Source organism: Mycteria americana, chromosome 14, assembly GCF_035582795.1.
Source record: "Mycteria americana isolate JAX WOST 10 ecotype Jacksonville Zoo and Gardens chromosome 14, USCA_MyAme_1.0, whole genome shotgun sequence".
NCBI classification, from domain to species: Eukaryota; Metazoa; Chordata; class Aves; order Ciconiiformes; family Ciconiidae; genus Mycteria; species Mycteria americana.
Window position 1 is genome coordinate 1,739,146 of NC_134378.1, and position 23,864 is coordinate 1,763,009.

General features: G+C 52.7%; 1 protein-coding gene across 1 annotated transcript; it reads right to left on the reverse strand.

The window, feature by feature from the left end:
• Positions 1-16,476: 16,476 nt before the first annotated feature.
• AAR2 (AAR2 splicing factor) lies at positions 16,477-23,493 on the reverse strand. Its single transcript, XM_075517191.1, has 3 exons — positions 22,567-23,493; positions 20,813-21,042; positions 16,477-17,711 (listed from the first exon to the last, which is right to left on the reverse strand). Exons 1-3 carry the CDS (start codon positions 23,321-23,323, stop codon positions 17,544-17,546), a joined length of 1,155 nt encoding a protein of 384 aa, XP_075373306.1. The 5' UTR covers positions 23,324-23,493; the 3' UTR covers positions 16,477-17,543.
• Positions 23,494-23,864: the final 371 nt, after the last annotated feature.

The following is a 23,864-nucleotide window of genomic DNA, read 5'->3' on the forward strand; positions in this document are numbered from 1 at the left end:
TGCCTCTGCAGAGCCGCTGTCGCCAAGCACCACGGCACAGCCGCACCGGGCTGCGATTGCTGCGTGGGGAGGGAAGGGTGACCTTGTCCTATATTTTAAAGGCCACTTTTCCTCTACAAAAAGCAGCCAAATGAGGGCAGCAGCAGGGAGGAGGAGAGATGAGCAATGCGATGTGGCCGCGAGGCAGAGAGGCAATGCCTCCATGCTCAGCAGCGCTCTCGCCCCCTCCCCGGCACAGCGGGTGGCTAGAAAGGGGGTGCCCCGGTGACCCCATCTCTGCTCCACCTCCCGTCCTGCCCTGCTCCGTGACAGCAAGGGATGTGTGGGGAATGGGAGCGGGGGCCTGCAGGGAGAAGGGCAGCAGGGCCGTGCCCAGAGGGGCAGAGCAAGGGTGTCTGACTGCAGACCCACGGCTCTGAGTCAGGGTCCCTGAGTCGCTGCAGCCAGGGACCGGTGCAGCCCCCCCGGCACCCCAGCACACCCTGCCAGACTGCCAGCAGCCACAGCCCCCCTGGTCCTGTGCCAGTCTGCCAGCCCTGCGCTGTGTCTCTGACACCTGGGGAGTTGCAAACACCACCAGAAACGTGAACCAGGACCCCATCCCATCCCATTCCATACCTGTCCTGCACGTGGCAGTCCTTATTTTCTCAATGAAAGGTAAGAATTCTCTGCAAGGTCACCAAGTTGGACCATCACAGTCCAAATGTGTCCCCCACCCTGGTTCAAAACACCAGGAGATAAATGAAGAAACCCAAGCGCATGGTCAGCTTTGCCAGGGAAACACAAACCTGGCTGCAACACACAGACACCTCCTTACTCACTGCCCAAAGGTCCTCGGGGACATCTCCTGTCCCGTGAGCAGCGCAAGCCCCAGGGCCGGGGCTGGACTTTGGCCGTGGCTGGCTGGGTCCTGGAGAGGAGGAGTCCCGGCTGCCCCTTCTGCTGGCGCAGAGCTGGGGAAGGAGAGCTCCTCCAAGCATCTGGTGGGGCTCAGCCTTGCACTGCAGCTGTGAGATTTCACTCCAGGCTCTGGAAAGCACTTCAAAGACATTCTTAAGCATTTTGCTGCTTCAGAGCTTTAATGATAGCGCATCACTTGGTTGGCAGGAGCTGAGAGCGTCCCTCCTCACTAGCGACCCAGCATTAGCAGAAGAAAGGAGTCTGCTTTATGGGTTGATGCTCTCCATTCAGTCTCCCATTTTCTGGGAGGAAAGATTGCTCAAGTGCAGTCATTAAAGAAGGCGGCAGTTCCTGCATTCCAACCCCAAAACTGGAAGGCTTACTCAGGTTTAAACAATTCAAGGGTTTCTAGAAAAAAAGGCCAAGGTGTCTGCAGAGAGCAAAGGACAGGGAAGGTCAGAGCAGGAGTGCCGAGGAGACGCGACTGCTTCACCTTTAATCCCTCTGACAGAGGCAAAACGTTGCTCTGTGCACAGGGACCTGCTAACGCCCAACTTCATGCACCGCAGAGCACCCTCCATGCCTTCCTACCAGCTTATGTGCAGGTACGTAAATATGTTGGAAGAGGCATCTGAGCATCCTGCCTTCTTGGTGTGAGGGCAGGCTGGAAAGATGCTGGTGCATTATCTCCTTCCCATCTCCTTCCACACTGCCAACCTCTCCTAAACTTTGAAGGTGCCACGACTTGAGACGTCTTCTCCCAGGCTGTTGGGAGCCCTGGTCACTGGGAATGAGGGAGCCAGAACTGGGGGAATGTTTCCAAAACACCAGGGAGCTGCTCAACAGGCAGAGGCAGGGAGGTCAGCTCATGAGGCTGTGGCTATTCAGTGGACCAGGCTCCCTAGGGAGAGCTGGGCTCTCTCTAGGCTCCCCTGAGAGAGCTCTCCCTAGAGAGAGAGCATCTCCTAGAGATGCTCTCAGAGAAGTTCTCAGATGGTTTTGCCTCCAGAAGCGGCCACAATTTGAAGGAATTTCCAAAAGGGTATTGTCCCCTTGGTGGCACAGCCACCAGCTCTGGGGTCAGACCTGGGCTCCACTTCCTTGGAACCAGCTCCTTTGCGATGGACTCAGGGCAGCAACCTGTGAAGGTCTGAATGGAGCTGAATGCGGGAATGGAGGTTCACTAGAGGAGACATCAACCTACTCCTAGTGCCACAGCATTGACTCGTACACTCTATTGTGCCAGCTGAGACAATCTGAACGGTGACTATAAGGTTATATACAGCTGCTACACAGCAGCAGGGTGGAAAAGAGGCATCAGGATAAGCTGGGCCCAAGATGGAGAAAGAAAAAAAAAAAAACTTAGTCACAAAGCCACTGCTGTGAAAAACTACCCTGCGTCTGGAAGGAAAGGTAGGGCAAGGAGTCCTGAGGCTGCGGCGGTACAGGAGGAGCTCCTGCGTGGCCCTGGAGAGCAGCAAGGAGCTGCTGAAAGCCGGCTTTCATCGCCTCGCCCGGCGCCGAGGGAGGAGCTGGGGACCCGAGCGAGCGCGAGATGGAAGCAGGAAGGAAGCCCCGCTGCTGCCGGTGGAAGAATGAGACCTCCCCACAGCTGCAGGAGCAGTTTTGTTGCTGATTGTTTTTACAAGGGGTTAGGCTAGGTTGATCATTAATATTAATGTATTGGTAAATTATGCATATTATGCACTTGCATGAAGCATCCCCCAGTGATGCTTCCTGCACTGTTAGCCAGCCTCCCCCTGAGCACCAGCAGCCTGCTCACAGAATCGGTGGCTGCATGTCAAAATGTTTTATTCTATTAAGAAAACAAAACTCAGAGCAAAAATGAAAACGGTCTGGCATGGGGAGCCCACCCCTTCCTGCCTACAGAGAGCAGACTTCAGACAAGAGGGGCAAACCAACGCTGTCACCTTCCCGCCCGTGTGACAGAGTAGCCAAAGGTAGGATCCCTCTACCAGGCGGAGGGTGAAGGAAAGGGCCATCGTCTGCCCACCCACCCTCTCCCCAGGATGAACAGATCCGTAGCCCTGAGGTAGAGGCAGCAATCCTATCGCAGCCTAGATCTGGTCTTCCCTCTCTCTTTCCCACATCTCCCTCTCTGGTTCTTTTCTCACGCGATGCTTGGCTCCTTGAATTCTGCTCCTGTCTCTTGTTACTGCTTGTATGAGCCCAAATGGTATCATCATATCATTATCAAGCCATGCACCTGATTTTCTGGTACACTGTGTCCTCATCAGGAGGCAGCTCCTTGCAGCTCAGTGCTTCATTCAGTACAAGCCAGGCAAATTGTGCTGCAATGAGCAAAGCAGAACCAACTGCTAACTGTCATCTGCCACGTGCTCTCCAACACCCTGCACAGCACCACGCACGTGGGCAGACGGGCGTCTGGACTGGCCACTTCGAGCCTTCGCTCTCAAGCCACAAACACAGATTTACTGCAGTTAGCAGCGCCGGGCGAGCTGCCAGGGCTGCTCCTCCGCTGCGTGCCCCACACACCACCGCAGAGCCTCATCCCAGGGCTGTACTGCCGAGCCTGCCGAGCAGCTGGGAACAGCAAAGGGAACTCCGCTCCTTCCCCTTCCCAGCATCGCTGTGATTGTGCCCTGAGGGGCACCTGCGAGGGACCAGAACCAGGACACGCCATACGGAGAGCAAAACACCGCAGGGGCACCCCATCGGCCCCCTGACCGCGTGGGGCCACCCTGCCCCACGTCAGGGCCCTGGAGCTCCCTCCTTCCTTGACCTGCAACGAGGATGGAGGCATAGACAGAAAGGACTTCGTGGTTGAGGAGGAGCAGCCTCTCATGGGCTGTGTCAGCGCAGAGCGGGGAGGGACCGCGCCGAGAGCCACAGCTTGTCCTCCACCACTCAGCCCAAATCCCCGAGTCAGCACCAAGTGCCACACTTTGAGCACAAGCCCTTCAGCTAAGAGTCAGTCTCCAACCTCAGCGCCACGTCTCCAGATGCTTCACGCAGGTGTCTGTGGTGAAGGATATCAAGAGACGATTAACACGCAGAAAATGCAAAGAGGAAAGAGAAGACATTGTGCGGGACTGAGGCATCTAGAAGAACCTGCTTAGTCCCCAGCAGACAAGCCACCATTGACAAGCAGCCCTCCTGTTCCACCAGCTCCCATGAGCACACCTACTAGGGAGGGACAAGGACTCATGACTGTGGCCTGCAAACCCCACAGACCCCTCTCCACCAGGGTCCACAGCATGGGAATGAGACAGATGTTACACTCTGCCCGGCCAGCCACGTTTGGGGTGTTTCCTCAGCCAGAGGTTGCAGATGTTTGCCCAATTCTCTTTCAAATATCTTTTCATAGTTCTGGTCTTTACAACACTCTGTGAGAAACTGCTTCACAAGCGAATCAGGTGCTGGGTGGAAGGATGCTTTCAAGGTCATCAGGCACTTCCCAGCAGCTCTATGGAAGCTGCCCCAGGTCCCACCTCTCTTCCACACCTCCCTGGTTTCTCAGAGAGGGTGTTCAGCAGCGGCTGTTGTACCCGAGACACAGGCACACCCCCACCATCCCCAAACATCATCCTATCACCACCCACAGCCCCACCACAGCCCTGTCACTGCAGGGCAGGTACACGGACACTGACACCCATTGGGTCCCCTGGGATCACAAGGACGTGCTGGCTGAGCGGGAGACAGACAGACTGACAGCACAGAGTGAGGGGGAAGCATTGGCAGGGCCATGTGGGTTGGATGGCCAGGTGCGGTCACCCAGAGCTGAAATCCTCCAAGCACTGAGGTCTCTTGAAGGCGCCGTGGAGGATAGCTGTCCCAGCTGCCCGGCCCTGGCAGCCCAGCACAGGGATAAGAGGGGCAGAGAGCCCTGGTCCTGCCCCACGGCAAGGCCAGCGGAGCACCCCCAGCCGCGGGCTCAGACAGCCCTGCCCTCGGTCACTGGAAAGGAAGGGATGAGTCAGTGCATGAAGGCCACTCAGGCATGGGGTGGGTGGAGCAGAGCAGCAATTTCTTCCCCAGGAGATTATATTCTTTGCAGAAGTCCTTTTTATTTATTTTTTCTTATGGAGCACAGCAATTAGCTGCTCCTCAACTCCTCTGCACCTGGAGCTGCTACACGTGGGAAGGGGACGCTCGCCGATCCTCCCGCTGTGCCAGGCGGGCAGGCACGGACGGCAGCACAACTCGCAGCCAGGGCCAGGAGCTCCTCCCGGGACCAATGTGACACTGAGGGGTCAGGGCTCGACCACCCAGCCTCACCCCTCGGCCATGAGCCGCTCCCGTCCGCGCCCCAATGCCACCGCAGCCCCGAGCGCGCGTGGGTGCTCTCACCATGCCGGTGCCGCATATCGCGGCACTATCAACCGCAGCGGCAGCTGTGGCAGACAGCCGGGTACCAGTGTTGCCCCAATAGTCAGCTGCAGCCTTGGCTGGGGCGGATGGTGGCAGAGAAGCAGGAGAAGCCGAGAAGATGTTTGGGGAAGCCTTGGGTCTCCTCCCGGCTCTGTCGCACTCTCGCTGCGCAAGCTGAGATCACGCCACCCAGTTTCCGCAGCTGAACCGCAAGCGTAACTCTTTGCCAGCTACAGACAAATAGTACTTTTAGTGCTTGGGCCACTTCAAAACGCTTTCCAGGGACAGCTGTGAACCCCATCCACCTAACAGAGCCTACTGCAGGTGGTGCCAGCTCTTTGGATCTGCCTGTGGCCCGTAAAGGGGAGCAGCCCTCACCAGGCTCTGCAGGAGCTCAGTCCTACCCAGGCAGGGGTGGCCACCGTCCCCGTCCAGCTCTGCCAGGCCTCACTGTGCTGGATGCTGCCTTGCCTGGTACCAGGGTTCAGGGACAGATAAACGAATGAACGTGTTGTGAAGGCACTTGCTGAAAAGACTGTCAGAAGCAACGCTGTTCGCAAGCTGTGCTGTCCTTTGGGAAGGGGTCCGGGCTGAGGACAGCACCCGATTCACGCCGTGCCTTACACCGCGCTGTAATATTAGAGCTGGCTTTGATCAGCATCACAACAAGAGAGCGCAGCTCTCCTCCAGCGAGCATCTTCAGGCCCTGTCTCTGCTGCGAGAGAACAGAAAATCTGACAGATGTTGCCCAGGCAGGATCAGAAGGAAAGCAGAACCGTTCCAGGAAAGGTGACCTCAAGGAAAAGCTCCTCCTGTTCCTCCACACTAGCTCTCCTTACTTGGAAGGACACAGGGAGAAAGATTATTTCCTGAAGCCTTCATAGCACACGTCAGCTGCACGGAGAACTGATGGGCAGAGCACTGCCCGGGGGACTCTGCTACCCAGCAAAAGGGTAATTCAGCCGACAGAAGGGCACAGGGAAGCATCGATGCCCCCATATGCTAACAGGAGGTGCTCACCCCATGGAAGACTGCATGCCTCAGACCCAGCACAGCCGTCAGCCTGCAGCACAGACGGGGTGTTCTTGCTTTTGCATCCATCTCCTCGCAGTATATAGCGGAGCTCAGGACAATACCCGGGTGCTCGGTGCCGTCCCTCGGGCAGGTCGCTCCTTACGCATGCGTTACTCCCCAGCCGGGCAGCTCAGGAGCACATCAAGCTGCAGGGGCTGGGAGAGGGATGTCCCTGCAGCTCTGCCCTAGCTCTGGGCAGGGCTGCACACACAGCAGCACAGGTTGCCAGCCACCCCTCATCCTGCTGTGCTTCAAGGGGAAATCCTGCTTCTCAGAGTCTTCCCACCAGCACATTTCCAACCCATGTCAAGTAGTGACCGCCAGATGCTGGCCGGGTCCCTCACTGTAGAACCGGGACCTGCCGTGGGCACCCGCGCGTCTCCGTCCCTGCTGCGAGCTGCAGAGACCTTTCCCTGGGTCTGGCCCCGCTGAGGACCCCCAGGGAAGTCCTGCTGCCGGAGCCCTGCCAGGGGCAGGGGTGCCAGCACTGCCAGCGGTCCCCAGCTCCCGGGGCCGGTGCCCGCCGGCGGGGCGTGCTCCCATCTGCCTGCACGTCTCCGCAGCGAGCGGGCCGGCAGCCTGCCCGCACAGCCACGCAGGGGCCCAGCAGCCAAGGAGCACCCGCAGCCCTGGGGCTGAGCTCTTCCCTGCTTGGACCCCTGGCCCAGCACATCACAGGGAGGAAGAGCTGGGGGGGGGGAGCAGAGGTGGTCTTCCTCTGTCCCATCTGCCCAAGCCTCCAGCTCTGTCAGATTTGGCTGTCCTTCCTCATCATGCCAGACACAGCCTGTCTCGCTTCCCCCAAATCACATGGTCAGCTATCCATCCTACCTGCAGCACCCCTCATCTTATTCAAATGTCTCCCAAAACTGCGTTCCTAGTGTCTTCCTGCCAAATCCAAGTGAGCATTCGCATTTCCATCTCCTAAAACCCACTACTGACTCGCCTCCTGATGACACAGGCCACCATCCGCACAGGGGAAGGTCTCCAGAGCAAACCACTGCTCCCCTCCCTAAATCTGCAGGGGTTCAACCAACACAGTGCCCTCATGGAGATCCCACCATGTGTCTCCTTGGATGCAGCAGGGCTGCTGGTGCCACACAGGGACTCCAAAGCTGGGAGGGAGCGGGATGCTTCCAGCACTGTCTTAGCCCAGCCCGTGGCCCCTACAGTCCTCAGCCCCATGCATCTCACCCGGCCAGCAGCCTGCTCACCACCTCCACACCTTCTTCGCACCTCCAATGAGCCACATCTTGCCAGATCTAACTGGTGCCCTCATCGCTAGCAAACCAGCTCAGGCACAGCCTCCATTCCTGCCTTTGATCCTGCTGGTTCTCCAGGGCAAAGAGCTCTTCCACCGTACGCTGTGCCATTGTAGGACCAGCCCCACCATCCGGCACTTCGCTTACACATCTGACGTCCAGGCACACAGGACAGGTTCCTGTCGAATCTTGCCTTACGGGTCTGGACAGCCACGACATCAAGCAGGGGCCAGGGCACAGCCAGAGGTGCAGGCAGCCAGTGGTCGAGGGCAGGTGCCTCGGGCACTCATCCACCCGCTCATCCCCATTCCCTTTGGGAAGCAGCCAGCTCAGGGAGGCAGGAAAGGCATGCAGAGCTCTCCTTCAGCGCATTTTCCCATTGATTCACGGTAGAATCGGGAGAGGCCAGGATAAGTAGCAAAGGAGAAAATCAGTGGGGTGGGGAGGAGGAGAAACAGCTTTGAAACCCGGGGCACAGACACAGGACTGCTGGAGAACAGCAGTCGTCAGGCAGCAGCTGAGCAGGAGACCCTGTTCCTCGGCTTTTCCCTCACCTCTGCTAACTGCAAAACAAGCATAGATGCCGCTGGCTTAATTTCACGGACACAAGCCTTTGACGTGGGCACCAAAGTCAAGGCTGTATGGGTTCTATTCCAGCAGCCAAGTTGGACGCAGCAACCCTCTGCTCACACGCCACACAAACCGATTTCATTGCCTTGCAACAGCGCTTTGACTACCAAGACATTATCAGGACACGCCAGGCCTCGGTCTCATTTGCTCCTTACTCCATGGAGCACTTTACGCCCGCTTTGCACCGGCGCGCACTCCGCACATTTGGTGTGCATTTAGAGGACGGAGGGCTGGCTGCAGACTCGGAGCCCTTCCCTGGGCACGCCTCTCTTCAGCACCTCCCGTCCTGCACCGCAAGAGCAGAAACAACACAGGCTTGAGCCCTCCCATCACCCACCATGTGACAAGAGGGGAAGAGAAGGTTTGGAGAGGCGTTGGCAGTAACCAGGGGAAGAAGCAGAGCTGTTACTCGAGGGCCCAAACCAACCCAGCTGCTCGGTAACTTCAGCTGCGTGATACACACGCTGGCAGCTCAGCTCCGCGTGCACGGACGCACCCGCGACTTCACGTACGCAAGCTGGTCAGCCAGCTCTGAGGGACCCGACCTGGTGGCGCTGGTAAAGCCAGCCAAAAGATGCTTTTACTGAGTGGTGACGCAAGAGGAACACAGAAAAAAAATTGGTTTACTGCTGGCGCAAGACAAGAACTGCCATTTCCTTTCAGTACTGAAGCATGGGAAGGCTGATGGAGTTAAGCCACATTAGAATTGGATTAGGACCCCTGACACGACAGGAGAAGTGTCGTGGTTTAACCCCAGTCAGCAACTAAGCACCACGCAGCCGCTCGCTCACCTTCCCCCTTCCCGGCGGGATGGGGGAGAGAACCTGAAGAGCACAAGAAAGAAATCTCGTGGGCTGAGATAAGAAGAGGTTAATAATTGGAACAAAATAATAATGATGATAAATCGTAATGAGAAGGAAAACAACAAGAGAGGGGGAGAGAGAGGATCAAAACCCAGGAAAAAACAAAAAACCCCAAGTGATGCAGCCGCTCACCCCCCACCCACTGACGCCCAGCCAGGCCCCGAGCAGCGATCGCTGCCCCCCGGCCAAGTCCCCCCAGTTTCTGTACTGAGCAGGACGCCCTACGGGGTGGAATAGCCCTTTGGCCAGCTTGGATCAACCGTCCTGGCTGTGCCCCCTCCCAGGCCTTGTGCGCCCGGCAGAGCAGGGGACCTGAAAAGTCCTTGACCAGTGTAAGCACGGCTTAGCAACGACTAAAACATCAGTGTGATAGCAACATTATTCTCATCCTAAATCCAAAACGCAGCACTCTACCAGCTACAAGGACAAAAAATTAACTCTATCTCAGCTGAAACCAGAACAAGAAGTTGTCTGGTCTTTTGAAGCAGCAATAAATGTTTTGTCACTGAAGAAGCAAAGGAAGAGGGAGAAAAAACTGTAAATCAAAGGTAACATTTTCTTTGGGAGTTTAAAAGAATCTTTGCAGGGAACGGTGGATAATAAGGAAGGTGGAACATCTTCTAGCTAATGCAGGAGAGCTCTTGACCTGCCTGCTTCTGCTGAGGAATAAAGTGAATGAGAGCCCCAGAAGGAACATTAGATCACACTGGTTATTGGTCTTGTTAAGAAAATAAGTCCATTAAATGAACACACTTGGGCAGTGTGAACTTCCAGCAACAACGAACATGCACAGCCCTCCCCAGTGAACTCTTGCTAATGAAATAAAGCCATCAGAGGCCCCGAGTGACCACGCACCACGGCTGGGTGATGTCTTTAACGGGTCCCTGCTGGATTGCACAGGGAAGGTCTCTCAGAAGTCTGTAAAGCTGACAGCAACGAGCAGCAAACTCTCGAGTGATGCTTTTTAAATCCTGAAGTGGCTGTTTGAAAAACAAAAATACCACCAGAAAGGAGGCTGTGCTTAGCACAAATGGAAGAATTGAGCCCACAGGGCCACCCAGCACTTCTGCCTGAATCGCCTCCCCTCCCCTCCCCTGTTGCTGCGAGGTCTGCCAGCTCATCCCTGCTCCATCTCCTCCTGCCCAGATGCCAGGAATTCAACTTCAGGAAGATCTGTGAATCTCACAGACGTAGTCAGGCCTGCACGGTGCGAACAGACGATCCTGCGGCAGGAGCCGGGCTGTACCCCTCGCCGCTGCCCTGCTCACCACACGTCTCCCCGGAGAGAGCCATCCCCATCGGCAGAGCGGCCGACTGTGGCCCGGCTCAGGGTCCCCTCAGCGCACACGCGGGTTCGGGACACCCGCCATTTAACCTGTTGGAGCAGCTCACAGCAGTGTGAAGAGCACAAGAACTTACACAGAGAAGGAACAAGCAGCATTGAGTGAATACTTATTAATGTAGCTGCATAAAATCCTCCAGCCAAACCTAATTAAAAGAACAATTCACCTTCCTGATACTGGGAACAGTCGACCTCTGCTTGGAGGGAACAACCATCCCTGAAATGCCAGTTATTGCAGAACTACGTGGTGCAGAGTTTCGTTGGAGCAGGCAACAGCGGGGTGCTGGAGCAGCCAGCCCATTTCCAGACCAACGCGTGACTGCAGGGCCTCAGCACGCACGTGAAGCATCACCTTCCCAGCCGGGAGGTCCGGTACAGGCTCGGGATACGTCACCAGCATTCAGTGATGAGGCAGCACTCCCAGGGATGACCGCCTGCTATAAACAACTCCTTGGACTGACTGGAGTAACACCGTCCCCAGCTAGCTGCATTAGCCAGGCATGAGTATTCACTGCTGCTGAGCACTTAAAACATAAGGATGGATCAGGAAAATAAAACTTGTTCATGTAGTACGCATGCAGAAATTACAATATCCAGTGCCAAACCTGTGAAGATGGAGCCACCCAGAGGTCCTTCTCCTTCACTGAAAACCCCTTCTCTGCAAAGGAGCAGCTTTCTCGAGCCAAACAAATTTTTATGGTAAAGTTTGTTTTAAAACACATGAAGAAGCCTGTGCTCCTGCCCGTGATGCTCCCCTCACAGGAACCTGCACAGAAAAGGCAGAGCAAGTGGCCCCTCCCTCCCAGAATACAAGGAAAGATAGTTTTGGGGGGAAGCTGTAAAAACTCACATCATTAACAGGACTGCTTCTGGAATGTTAACGCACAAGCTTCTTACCAGCTCAGTAAAGTTATGAGCAACTTTCACAGTAAGGGAAGAGTCCCACAGGTAACCCGTGCCGCTGCTGACCTTCCAGCTACAGAATTAGCTTGGGGTACCCAACACAGGCTCCTGAAAAACACTTAACAGGAACGCCCACTGTTCAAACAAAGATAGCTTCATCATTTAAAAAGAAAAAAAAAAGGAAAGAAAGGAAAAAAAGAATGAAATCCTGTTTCACAGGATGAAACAGGTCAGATTCTCAAGGAAATTCACGTCCCTTGGAGATCCTTTCCCAACAGACACGGCCACAGCTTTGCTTGCTCAAGTGCAAGAAGAATCCCAAATTCTGCCCAGTCGAAAGAAACAGCTCTTGTTTCGTGCAACATCCAACACCTCCAAAGCAAGGACCAAACCGTGCCTCCTTCAACACTGTCTTTTCCAAACCTAGCTTTTTCAGTACTGACATCCTTGATGCCCCTCATTTCCAGACTGCAGCAGCCTCCTGCGAGAGCAGAGCTGCCCCTGGGTTAAGCCTGCCTGGATGCCGCCTGCTCCTCCTCACACTTCCAGCTGCTCCCCAGCTGAGGGAGAAATCAGGGATTTTTGAATATAAAACAATGACCATTTCACCCTTTTTTTTTTTTTTTTTAGAAATACCTTTAAACTTGAAACTTGCCATCTGTATTAGGGTTTAAATTTACTGTAACGTATAAAAATCATAGTAATTACCTTTGTGCTGCCCTCTCATCCTAATGAATTCAGGCACAGTAATCAGACCTGGGGAGAAGCAGCAACTTTTGCTTTTAAAAATCAGCTGCTTCTGAAATAAATCAAATGTGGCTAAACCCGTCTTGGGGAGGGGGTCGCAGGGGAGCGCTGAAACCTGCAGCACAGGATAAAATTAACTCCCCTTCTGGCGAGCCCTGCACGTGCCCCAGGCAAACACTGGCCCCCGACCTCCAGCCCAACCCAGGGCCTTTGAGCAGCTCCAGCTCCAGCGGCCAGCGCAGCCGAGAGCCGCTCTCCCTCCTGCTGCCTGCCCGCCATCGCCCCGCTCGCTGCTCAACGCCTGCGGTTGTCACCGCTCCTCCTCCACAAATACCAGTTGATTTCCTGAACTATTTAATGGCTATGGTGGGAAGAGACATCATTTTTAGAAGCAAAGAGACAATACGTAAGTTGCAGAGGGACACTGCAGGAGCATTCCCGGTCGCTGGCACCTTTCTCTTACCAGGTCAGCCTTGCGTGGCATCGGTAAGATAGCGACTGAGCTGCAAACTCCCTCGCAGAGGAGGAAAACATTCAAGCGTTATGGCTTCAGGGATTTGAAGTCTGGGAGACTTCCCTGTGCTTCAGCTAAGCACCCCATTTGAGCCCACGCAGGACACGGGGGTTACCCCCGCCAGCCAGGCCGCTGACACAGCCCTCCTGATGGCTGCACGAGGTGAGAAGTTAACCCTCTCCTCGTTTCCTTCTCCCTCTCACTTCTTACCTGCCCGAAGTTGAGATCTGGTGGGGCTGCCTGGGCTTGCAACCGCGCCACGACGAGCACGAGCACGGCCTTTCTGTTCCGCATCCGCGGAGCCCCTCAAGCCGAGGCAGACAAGCGCTGGAGCGGGAGCTCGGCTCTGCTGGAAGGGGCAAGGAGCAGACCTGGCCCCTCGCCCCATCGCTGCGCCCCGAGAGCAGCTCCTGCCTCGCCATCGCACAAAGCCTCTGAGCAAGCTGAGCACACCCGCGGGGGCAGGCGGGGCAGCGAGTTGGACCAACGCACCCAAAGCAGCGGCTCCGGCAGTCTGCGTATATGGATTTTTCCTCCTATTGATTAACCCGTTTGGAGTTTGTTTATTTGTAGTAGGCTGCCTTACAGCTCATTTACGGTCTCTTAATGAGGCCCCTGCAGAGTCGATGCCTCCTGCGCATTAATTACAGGCTCCAGCACAGCCCATGCTTTATGGAGCATCCTCCCACCAGTGCTCCAGCTCCACTCTGTGGTTCAACACTTGCCTCCGTGGGACAGGCTCCCGCACTGCCAAATCCCAGCCCTGGTGCAGCCAGCAGCCCGCAGCGGGACAGGAGGTGCACGTTCTCGGAGGGGGAGCAGAAATAGCTATGAAATAGCTGACCACATTGGGAAGGAATGACCATTCACAGCACATCCCTTTTATAGTAACAGGGCTGCAGAACAAGCCGCCGTCGAAGCTTCGTTGGACAACGAACAGCAATATCAAGGGAAGATTGTTTCCTTTTTCAGAGAAAGGGACCAAGATGTTCCATTTCATCTTTTTCCATATTCCAGGAGCTCAGTGCCAGCCGCTCCATCTGCAGCAGCTGGCAGAGTCTCTGTCCAGCTGTCAAAGCAGCAGCAGAAATAAACGTTGCTCCAAACAAAGGTGGTGCATGTCTAAGAGACCCTGAACCATCTCTCACTCCTGTTAGTTGTTAGAGACACAAAGGGCAAGTGGGTATCTATCATTTGCTATTTCTGGGTTAGAAAAATAAGAGTACAATACTAACAACACTAGAAAAGCCTAAAAAAATAGAAGACGACGTGAACTGAAACAAGATGCACACAGAAAGGCTAGGGTTACCAAAAGGCTAGGGTTACTAGGGTTACACGGAGCAAATAACCAAAAATTCAACTTAACATTAAGCAGTAAAAGTGAAAGCACCAAGGAAGAGTTGCTGGTTCAAATAATAATTAACCCTGAGCTCACTTCAGATTTAAAACCACAGCGCTAACAAACTACACGGAGTCACTGATCGCTTTCTACAGCTTCCCCACCTGCTCCCTTTCATCTTTAGTTTGCATTTAGAGGACAAGAGCTGTGGGACAGGAACACCACCTCTACATGTCTGGGTTGCATCTAACACTATAGGGACTTGGTGCTGTTCGAGGTCCGCAAGCATTGCTGTCACAGGAGCTAAAGCATTGCTGAGGCAGCTGCCACACAAAACCAATTTGAACTGCAAAACTACACTGTGGACGTTCATCAGTGACACGATGAAGCCATCGACAGCAATCCACCTGAAAAACGACAGAAATGGTCTGTCTGCTTTTTTGGCAGCTGGGGAGGAGGTGGTGGAAATCGCAAAGGAAGCCGCATGAACTGGCAGAGCAAGATGTGTCATTTCTCTTCCCAATAAAAAAAGGATGCACTACAACACTGGGACAGGAAGCAGCTTTCTACAGCCTCAGGAGGCACATTCCACATCTTTGAATTTGCAGGGTCGATGAAACAAGAAGCAATTCTCTTCGGTGTGGTGCAGGACAACATGGAGGCCCCACACTGGATAAATATCACGGAATCTCAAAACTCTGGTTTGGGTAACATTACTGCGCCTATGGGGAAAGTGGAAAAAAAAAATGGAATAGGAGCTCTCAGGGTTGAATACACTCACACTGGGCTTTGCATTGTAAATGCTGTGTGCAGTGCATCTTTGGGGGTACCCAGGGGTCAGCTCATGCCACTGCTGATCCACAAGTGACCAGCCTCCCCTAGGGCTAAGCAGGGCCCACGCTCCAACACAATTTGCAGTGAAAGCACATGTCACAGGACAGGAACGATGCCAATTTGCCTCACTTGCACAACTCTGGCAGCTGGACAACTCTCCGCATAAGCAGGAGGCCAATGTACCTCATGCTTCAGTGCCACTTCACAACGCACCGAAAGCTGCTTGTCCTGACCCTAATTCATTGCTGAACCAGTGTTGCAAACACCTCACATATTACATTTCATTAGCTTGCAGTAATGTGTACTTACACACACACACACAATCTCTCTTTTGCTTTCAGATCACTATATTCATCTTAGGTGGAAGAAGGGGTAGTGTTATCATAGCCATAGCTGGCCTAAGGCTACGTAAGAGCAAGAACATGTTCCTTCTATTACGTTACCACTTTCCTTTTATACCCTCCTTCCTACTGACTTCAACGGGAATAACAGCACTGTTTTCCCTCCCAAATTTATAACCCCCCCTTGCAAACATCCAACACACGTTGCTTCATGTGTGCCAGCTTCCCTTTCCCCTCAAAGTGTGCAATGAGGTCATATAATGGACTTGAATTCTGAACACCTCAACCTGTATTTAGCTGAAAGTTCGCTGCTTCTGTTTCATATCTAACAAAGGGACTGTGTCCCCAAAGGCCTGTTTCTTCCCCACCTATTTTGTGGGTCTAATAAGAGATACTACCTCTCCCTATTACGACCTTGCAAAAAGAAAAAAAGCACAATGAAGTACAATTATATTCTCTTTTCTCAGTTGCTAAAAGTGTAGTTCATTATGGGAACCTGACTATTACACACTTTGGAAGTCAATTTTTAGTTATTGTTTTTGAGATTTAACAAAGACACACTCAAATTAACCTATCCATCAAACAAGTGGGAGGATTGCCAGGACAGCCTGCAAAGCACTGACACGGCCTGGCCAGCCCGGTCTGCAGCCACAGAGCACTGTTCCTCTCTCCCTTCCAGACAAGCGGGTCCCCAGGCTCCACGCTACCTTCGCTACTTCCTACGTACAGCAGTGACTGGCGTTCTGCTCCAAAGCAGCAGAACCAGTCATCAGGTTGGTGCAAAGAGCCAACAAACTGAAAAGGCATCTTTCATCAAAGCTGCGACCAGTCATTAGAAATGATTTATCCAATTGCAACTGCAAAGACAGCACTGCCTGTGGATACAAAGACAGCAAGAGGAGAGCACAGTCAAACTACTGTACAAAAGATCTCAAGGGTGTTAAGGACAAGAAAGCATGGAAAGAAAGATTTAAGAACAAAACACTTGCCAAATCAGAGCAACCTCCCCTAAGGGCCTGTGGTCAATACGGAGTGCATTTAAAATGGACAACTCAAGACACCAGAGGAATGGAGTGCAGAGCCCTCGAGGAAAGGGAGGAAACAGCACCGAGCAGTAGATGAGGGCTTCTGACAGCCGATTCCTGTGGCAAGTTCCTGATTATCTGGAAACGCTTCATCACATACCTCCTTCCTAGAACACGCTGTGTGTTGTGCCATGCCACGCCATGTACCGTTTTACTATGAGTTGTCCTTGGATGTCACAGATACCATTGTGGTGTTACTTCTGGGGACACTGGACATCCCGATGAGAGAGAGAGGGCAGTGTGACTGTACCATAAGCTTTGGCTAAATAACTAAAAAACTATTCGTACAGATGTTTTCTGTAGGCAAGGCTCTCTTGAGATTTATTTTGAACTATAAAAGACTAACAAACAGCGTTATCTTGGTACACATGTGTACAGACAAATTCCTGAAGGAGTCCAACAGCCGAGAAAGTAACAAGCGAGTGGTAGGACTAAGTCCCTGTACAGCTCTGAACGAGCACCACAAGTTTTCTTACAGCATACCTGTGGGAAATGGGGAGAAAGAAGAGACTGTCACCAGTGAAAATACGCAAGATTTCCCATTATAACAAAACAGAGGATCCAGTTCATGTGGAAGTCTGACCTTTTATCTCATGCTGGCTCTCTTCTTCAAGACCTGGGTGACTATTGTCCCATAATTCTATTTATTGTTACCAAACTGTTAACTTTCTTTTACATCAGGCTAAACAGTGTCAGCAGTAAATACAAAAGGCTTTAACAGAATGGGAGGAATAATAAGATACCACAGTATTACGGGTATGAAATGGGAGGAATTTTGCTGTGGCTTTGAGTCATCCTCCACAACAGATCATTGCAATAAATCACAGTAAGCAGCATAAGCATCCAACACAGTTTTGAAACAGTTGTGGTTACATCCCTGTAATGCAAGCCTAGGAAAAGCAGAAATCCTTATTCACAGCCTGGGTTCAGCCTGTCAAAAGCTGCAGTGACCAGTCATGTGGGCTTACACTCCTCGCTCAGCAGACATCAAATCAGAGCAGCAAAGGCTTCAAGTGTAAACCACAGATGCTCTCCAAACAGGGCGTCACCTCCAGCCCAGGAAGATGGAAGGGACCAGGGATCTAGAGGTCAGCTGAGTAGAGAATGAGGAGACGCTGCAGAAGAGCTAGGGAAAAAACCAAGGTGTCCAAAGTAGCCACGTGACAATACTCAAACTCCTCCAATAATTCTGGTCTCCTCACAAAGTTAGGAATCCTGCTGGGTTTTCCACATCTGCTTCTACAGCGGAAAGAGGAGTCAGCTTCAGAAACAGACTTTAGGAAGCTGGCAAGGTTGGAGAAGATGTGGAGAAAGAGTTATTTTAAAAAGCTGTTTGTTTCCAGGCGAGCATTTTGCTTAGTCCACCTGCATGCCCTCAGGAAGTTCTACCACTACAGGAGCGCAGTCGTCAGGCTCTGCCTCGAAGTCCCATTTAAATTTCTTCGTTAGGTGAGCCTTGAATTTTTCAGCCTTTTTCCTTAGGGTCCCATCAACAGCAGCACTGCACGTGTAGGAAAAAAACACCTAAAAGAACAGAGTAGAGGTCGGTAAGATCTCAGCCACGGCACAAGCTGTGCATCTCTTTCCTACAAAGACGACATCAACAGGGTGTGCCAGGAAAAGTTCCAGGTTACGCCACTGGTAAGGGATCTACCACCCTGGGAACCACTCCAGCTTTGGGGCTACCTAGACAAAGCCTACGCTTCTCCTCTCATCCCACAGCCGAGACAGACATCCTGCCTTCACTCCACACGGAGTCAGCATTAGAAATATTTGCACTAAGGTAATAACTTTGTATCAAGCAGGAGTATATATGTAATTAAATACGTACTATGGAATTCTGAAATACACTTAAGTGTGAGCAAAGAAAAATGTCTGAGCAGAAGGGGGGGGGGGGGGGGGGGGGGGAGAGGACTATCAGTTTTCATTTGCCACATAGCCAATTTTACAGCATGTGTCAAAAAGGCCAACAGGTAATTATACCCATCTTTTTCGTGGTTGGATGGACCGGGAGATCCCCCAAAGTGTTTTTGTAATATGGTTACAGTGGAACCATAGGATACAGCGGAAACTTAATAAAATTACCTTGAAGGTAAGAGAGGAATGGGAGCTCTCTGGAAAAAGTCGTTATTCCCAGCACAGCCTTTCCCTTGAGCACAGGGCACTGAAATCTAGACTAACGTCTAAGGGTGGCTCCCCTCCATCATCCAAACACACACAAATCTGTTAACTTTTCACAAATTCACAGCTTCTGTTAGCACTTTGAGAGTTAAAGCGCCTGTGGATGATTAAACAGGGCATTTAGCCTCAGAGCCCATCTCTCACCAGCCTGCTTCTGCTCCTGTTCTGAACTCGTGATCCAGAATTCATTTCCATAGGAAGAAACTTATATTTCAAAGCCAAAGAAAAAAGTCATTGCACGATGGAAGTGAAGGGAAAGCCCTCTGGGGAAAAAGCAGGCTCTTATTTGGAAGAGACCTACTGACAGCTGGATAAAACACTGACAATGAACAGCAAAGTTTGTTGCTTTGTTTGTGATCATTTGCCTTTTCCTTGTTCATTCTACCATGAAATTGCCTCTTTATAACAGAAGTCTCTTACACAGCAAGACTGCTATTACAAAAAAAAAAAAAAAAAAAAAAGAAAAAGATTATACTTCCCACTTCTCAATGAATTGCACATTAAATTAGTTATTTAATCAGTGGTTTTTTCTTTAAACATTGTTAGGGCTGCATATTCAATGGAGGTTGTGCTGTACTCTTCTTGCCTCAGACCAAACTACAAAAATTCAAAAATTCAAAGCTGAGCAAAAGCTAACACAGATAATGCACTCCCCCGACACAGACCATTTTGCACTTCTTCCGATCCACCTGCCCACATCCAGTTAAGACTGTTAATTCTGACGGCTGTGTACGTCAAGTGACTGGGTAAGGCAAGTCCCAGAGCTTCCCTGGCACTATTTCAGCGCATCAGGGAAATCCCACAGGAGCAGAGAAATGGAGAACTTTTAGCAAGGAGAGGCTCAGTTCAACCACAAGGTAAATTTCTTCTTTGTTATTAGGAATCTGGTGACTCCTGCTAGGGCTTAACAGTGATCACTGAAGCCAGTATAGCTACCTAAAGGCATCAGCTTCTACTGCTTAAGTGAAAAACCCAGATTGATGAAATCCAAGGGCATACAAGACTCAGGTATCCAAAACGGAAAGACAACCAGCAAGACAGGGTGCTTCCAAAATTCCCATCAGATGGAAAGAATGGCTGGTTGACACGTTCTTTGTGCTGCTGTAAATTGACAGTGCAAAGTGTTGCTCTGCGAGCGTGCTGCAAATAGAGCTAGGTTTTCCAGTCCTGTAATGGGATGGAAAAAAAACACTGACAAAAATAAAATAAAAATTTAAAAAATTGGGACTTTTATGAATCCAAATTCTGAAAAAGTGAAGAAAGTCACTTGACTAAAGCAATGTTTCCCACAACATTTTACGCAGCAAATTAAAATCAAACACCTCCCCCCTCCTCAAATCTACAGCAAGAACTTGGAGTTACAAGTAGAGAAATGCAACCACTCCCCGAGAAAGGAGAAGGCACCACCAATTTGCATCAAGCACCTGCAACATAACTTACTACTGTTTCTGCTGGGATTAAGTTTGCATTGCTGAGCTTCACCAGGGTATTTGGTTTTGGCTTTTTTTTTGTTTTTTTCCTTCTTTTTTTTTTAAACCAAGTTTTGCTTAGTCTGTTTGCTGAGCTGTTAGCATGGTTACAATCAGCAGGAGTAACTGGTTTTACTAGTGCTGAATGACAGATTTGTCCAGGCCTGTCTCAGTAGAAGCAGTGTTTTCTGCATTTTGGACTAACCACAAATTCCCTCTGGATAAGAACTTTATTATAGGAAATCTTCCGCTTTGCTTAAGGCTTACAGGAATGAAAAAGCTTCTTAAATACTATCAGTGCCCTAAGCTCAATAAGGTTTCACTGCAACTTCTCTGCCTACTAAGCATACCATTCAAGCTGACCAAAAATCAGCATCATCAGTCTTTTACGCCAAAGTTTTGGGGTTTTTTTAATAAGAATGAATGGCATTTGGGAAAAAATAAACAAACAGACATCATCTTGCACTTGCTCAGCCTCTCATAGCTGTTCAGCTTAATGTAGTCAAAGGCCTTAAAAATTTTTAGAAAAAGTATGCTGGTACAGTCCAGTTGCATCAGATGCGCCACTCCAGAACTCTAAAACCATGCCACTGCAGCAGGCTGCTTTCAGCACTATTTGCAAGGAAAACGTAATAAAAAAAGACACAGTCCCCATTCTCTGTCGCAGCCACCTTCATTAGCCTTTCTCCTCATGGCCTCTCTACATTCGGACTAACTCAATTTTATAGTGTATTGGACTCTTCGAAGCATAGCTTGAGCAGATCAAACTCTGAGATGACAAGAAAACAGCATTTCTTTGTAAATAACACAGGGAAAAAGTAAAAGAAAATATGTGTGTGCTTCAATAGGTTCACGATCTCCCACGCAGCCCAAGAGTAGCTTAATTACTTTTGCAGCTTCTCCCCGAATTTGCTCTAATGTCCTGTATGCCCTCTCCTCCCCCTCCCATTTTTCAAGAGATAGCTGCAAACGTACCTGTAAGGTGCTGGTTAAAAAGTTGTCCTGGGAGACAATGTCCACAAAAAAATCAGCTGGTATTTCACTGAGCTGGTGATACAGCACAGAAATGAGATTGATGTAAAGGTCTTGATACTTCCCTATGGCATTTTCAGATCGGCAGAGGATGTTCAAGAGTCTTTTCCAGTGCTCAAATGCATCATATACATTCCCAATCAGGAAGCAGATGAAAGCAAACTGCAACTCAGCTGCACATATTCAGCAAAGGAAAACAAAATAAAACACACATAAGACTAAAAATATGTCCAAGGTACATGTCCTCTCTAAAACTCTGTAAATGATTGCATAAAACTCTGGGTTTGCCTTCCGCACATGCAGTCTGCCCTTCCAGCGATTCTGCTAGTAGCAATCAATACTCCAAACACGTGACTATTTCCTAATGCTCTGCTCTTCAGCTGGATAAAAAGCAAAGCATAATCAGGCAGGTCCACCTGTAACTGCACTTATCATCTTTGGAGAGTGACTTTACAGGGAATCAGAGTAAACAGCCACCACCAAGGGCTTCCACTGTCATCCGTGTTCTCAAAATGACACCCAAATAAGAAGTCAGACATTGCTGTTATTCTGCAAGCATTCACTCTGCCTGCGCCTGGGTTTCCAGAGCCACACAGGAGTGCAAATGCTGCTGCCCTTGAACGCAAGGGCTGTGGGAACACTGGGAGAGGCGAGCAGTACATTAAGAGATGTTTTTTCCTCATTGAATTAAGAGCCGGGGTTCGTCTCACTGGATGCTTAGCATCAGCTATTCTGCTAGAATGATGGCGTCACCATTTCCTAAGGCAATTCATTTTTTGTATATCCTAGAGTTGCCTTTGATAATTTTGATAAAGGATAAATTGTATAACATTAATATAGACAAATGGAAAAAGGGAGAAACAAAGGCTTATTCCAAACCTCAGGAGCCGCAAGGCTCCAGCTCAGCTGGGTTCCCAAGCCCTCCCTCCATCCTGCCCCGAAACAAAACCACACTCCAGGACCTCCACAAGTTTGATATTTATTTGTATCACAAGTTGCCAAAAAAGGCTGGCAAGCAATTGAGACCCTGTGACCGGGAGCCGCAGCCCTCGCTGTGGATGTCTCCTGCAGCAGGGCTGGCAAACCCCAAATGCTGCCACAGAGAGCTGCCAGCAGCACACAGCAGAGCTGCCACCGCTCCAGCCAGGGAGGGGACCGGCTGCAGCCTCGGGAACTGCCTGCTGGGAGACCTGATACCACCTCACCACCGAAATGGGAACAAGAATCTGAAAATGATGATGTTCAGCCCCATGTAAAGCTCCCAGGACTGCGTAAGCTCTGTCCTCAGAGGTTCACTTAACAGGCAAATTGCCAGGCTGGTGCCAGCTGACAGGCCCCCTTGGCACGCCATGCAGCGCGCGGCCACCTGCGATTGCTGCTTTTGATCTCATTTGAGGCAATCTGGGCTCCGAGCGCAGCACCCAGGAGCGGGAGACGCAAACGTGGCAGGCTGGCAGCCCCGGACACCGAGCACCGCGTCCTCACACCGGTGCAACTGGAACAGGCCCTCCAGCTGCTAAAAACTCCACAAACTTCTGTCCTGTGGAGTCACGCAATTAAGAGAGATGCCTCAGGGCGCCAGGGAACAGGGCCAACAGAACAGGCGCTGGCTTCGTCCCGGGGCTCTCGTTTTACGGAGAAATGACTTTATTCTCCCAACGCCCCGAGGACTCCCCGGGGCGACAGGCGGTACTCACCAAGCAGATCCAGAGGCTGGCTGGCGTACCGCTGGTCAATCACCTTCTCCAGGGCGTAGCTGAGGTCCATGCTGTGCCTGGTTATCTCCTCCGGAGTAGCACCGTTGGGGTACATCTGCTTCGGCAGCTCCGTGAACCTGATCTCGGTGCCGGCTTTCGGCTTCATCTGGGGCAGCCGCGCCATGCCCTCGGCGTAGCTCCGGCACTCGGCGTCGAAGGGGGGCAAGCGCTGCTCGGCCCGGTCTCTGGTGTGCCGCCCGGCCGCGACCGGCAGCACCTCCGCGAAGGCGCAGATCCGCCCGCTCTCCGGCTGCAGCTTCTTCATCGCCGCTTCGCTGATGAGGCTGGTGAGGGAGACCCACTTCTTCAGGGTCTCGTAGGGGTAGGGCCCGAGGAACCGGTCCATCTCCTGCAGGTTCTCCCTGAAGGCCGCGGCCTCCCCCGCGGCCGGGGCGGCCAGGCCCACCGCCTCGCTGGCGGCGTCCCACCGCAGCACCCGCACCTCCCGCCGCTGCAGGCTGAGGAAGAAGCCGGTGCGCGGGCCCGTCTCCCGGCCGCCGCCCGCCCGCCCCGCGCTGCAGTGCAGGAAGTGGACGCCCGGCGGGATCATCTTGACGCCGCGGAACCTGGGGCCCACGGCCCAGGTGCTGTAGTCGATGCCGAACTCCGTGCCCTCGGGCACGCCCAGCACCACGACCGCGGCGCCCTCGAAGAAGAGCTGCCTGGCCAGCTCGGGCTCCAGCCGCGGGCCCGCCATGGCCCGGCCGCGGGCAGCGCAGGACAGCGCGGGCCGTTACCGGCACGGCCGGCGCCCCTCACGGCCCGGAACCGCCACCGCGCCTGCCCGGTCCTCCCCGAAGAGCGCCCGGGCGGCGCAGCCGTTCCGGGCGCGACCGTTCCGGGCACGGCGGTTCCGGGCGCGGCCGCCTCCCGCCCGCGGCCGGCAGGGAGAGCCGCCGCCGCCGCCCCGCCCCGGCCGGGCCCCCGCTGGGCTCCCCGGGCGCGCACGGCAGGCGGTCCCACGCCCCCCCCCCCGCTGATGCCCGCTGGCTCCCAAGACCCCAAACCCGGCAGCTGCTGCCCCTTGCCCTCCCGGGGCCCTCCGGGGCTGGCGGCCGCTCCGCTCAGACCCGACGCCCCCAAAGGCGGTCTGGCTGCCCCCGACCGCCCCAGCTGGCAGCCATTCCCCTGGGGCCCCCCCTCCTCCCGGCCGAGGACTGAGAGCCCTGCCGCAGGGCAGACAGACAGGAGCCCCGCAGCGGGACAGACGGACCGAGAGCCCCGCAGCGGAACGGGCA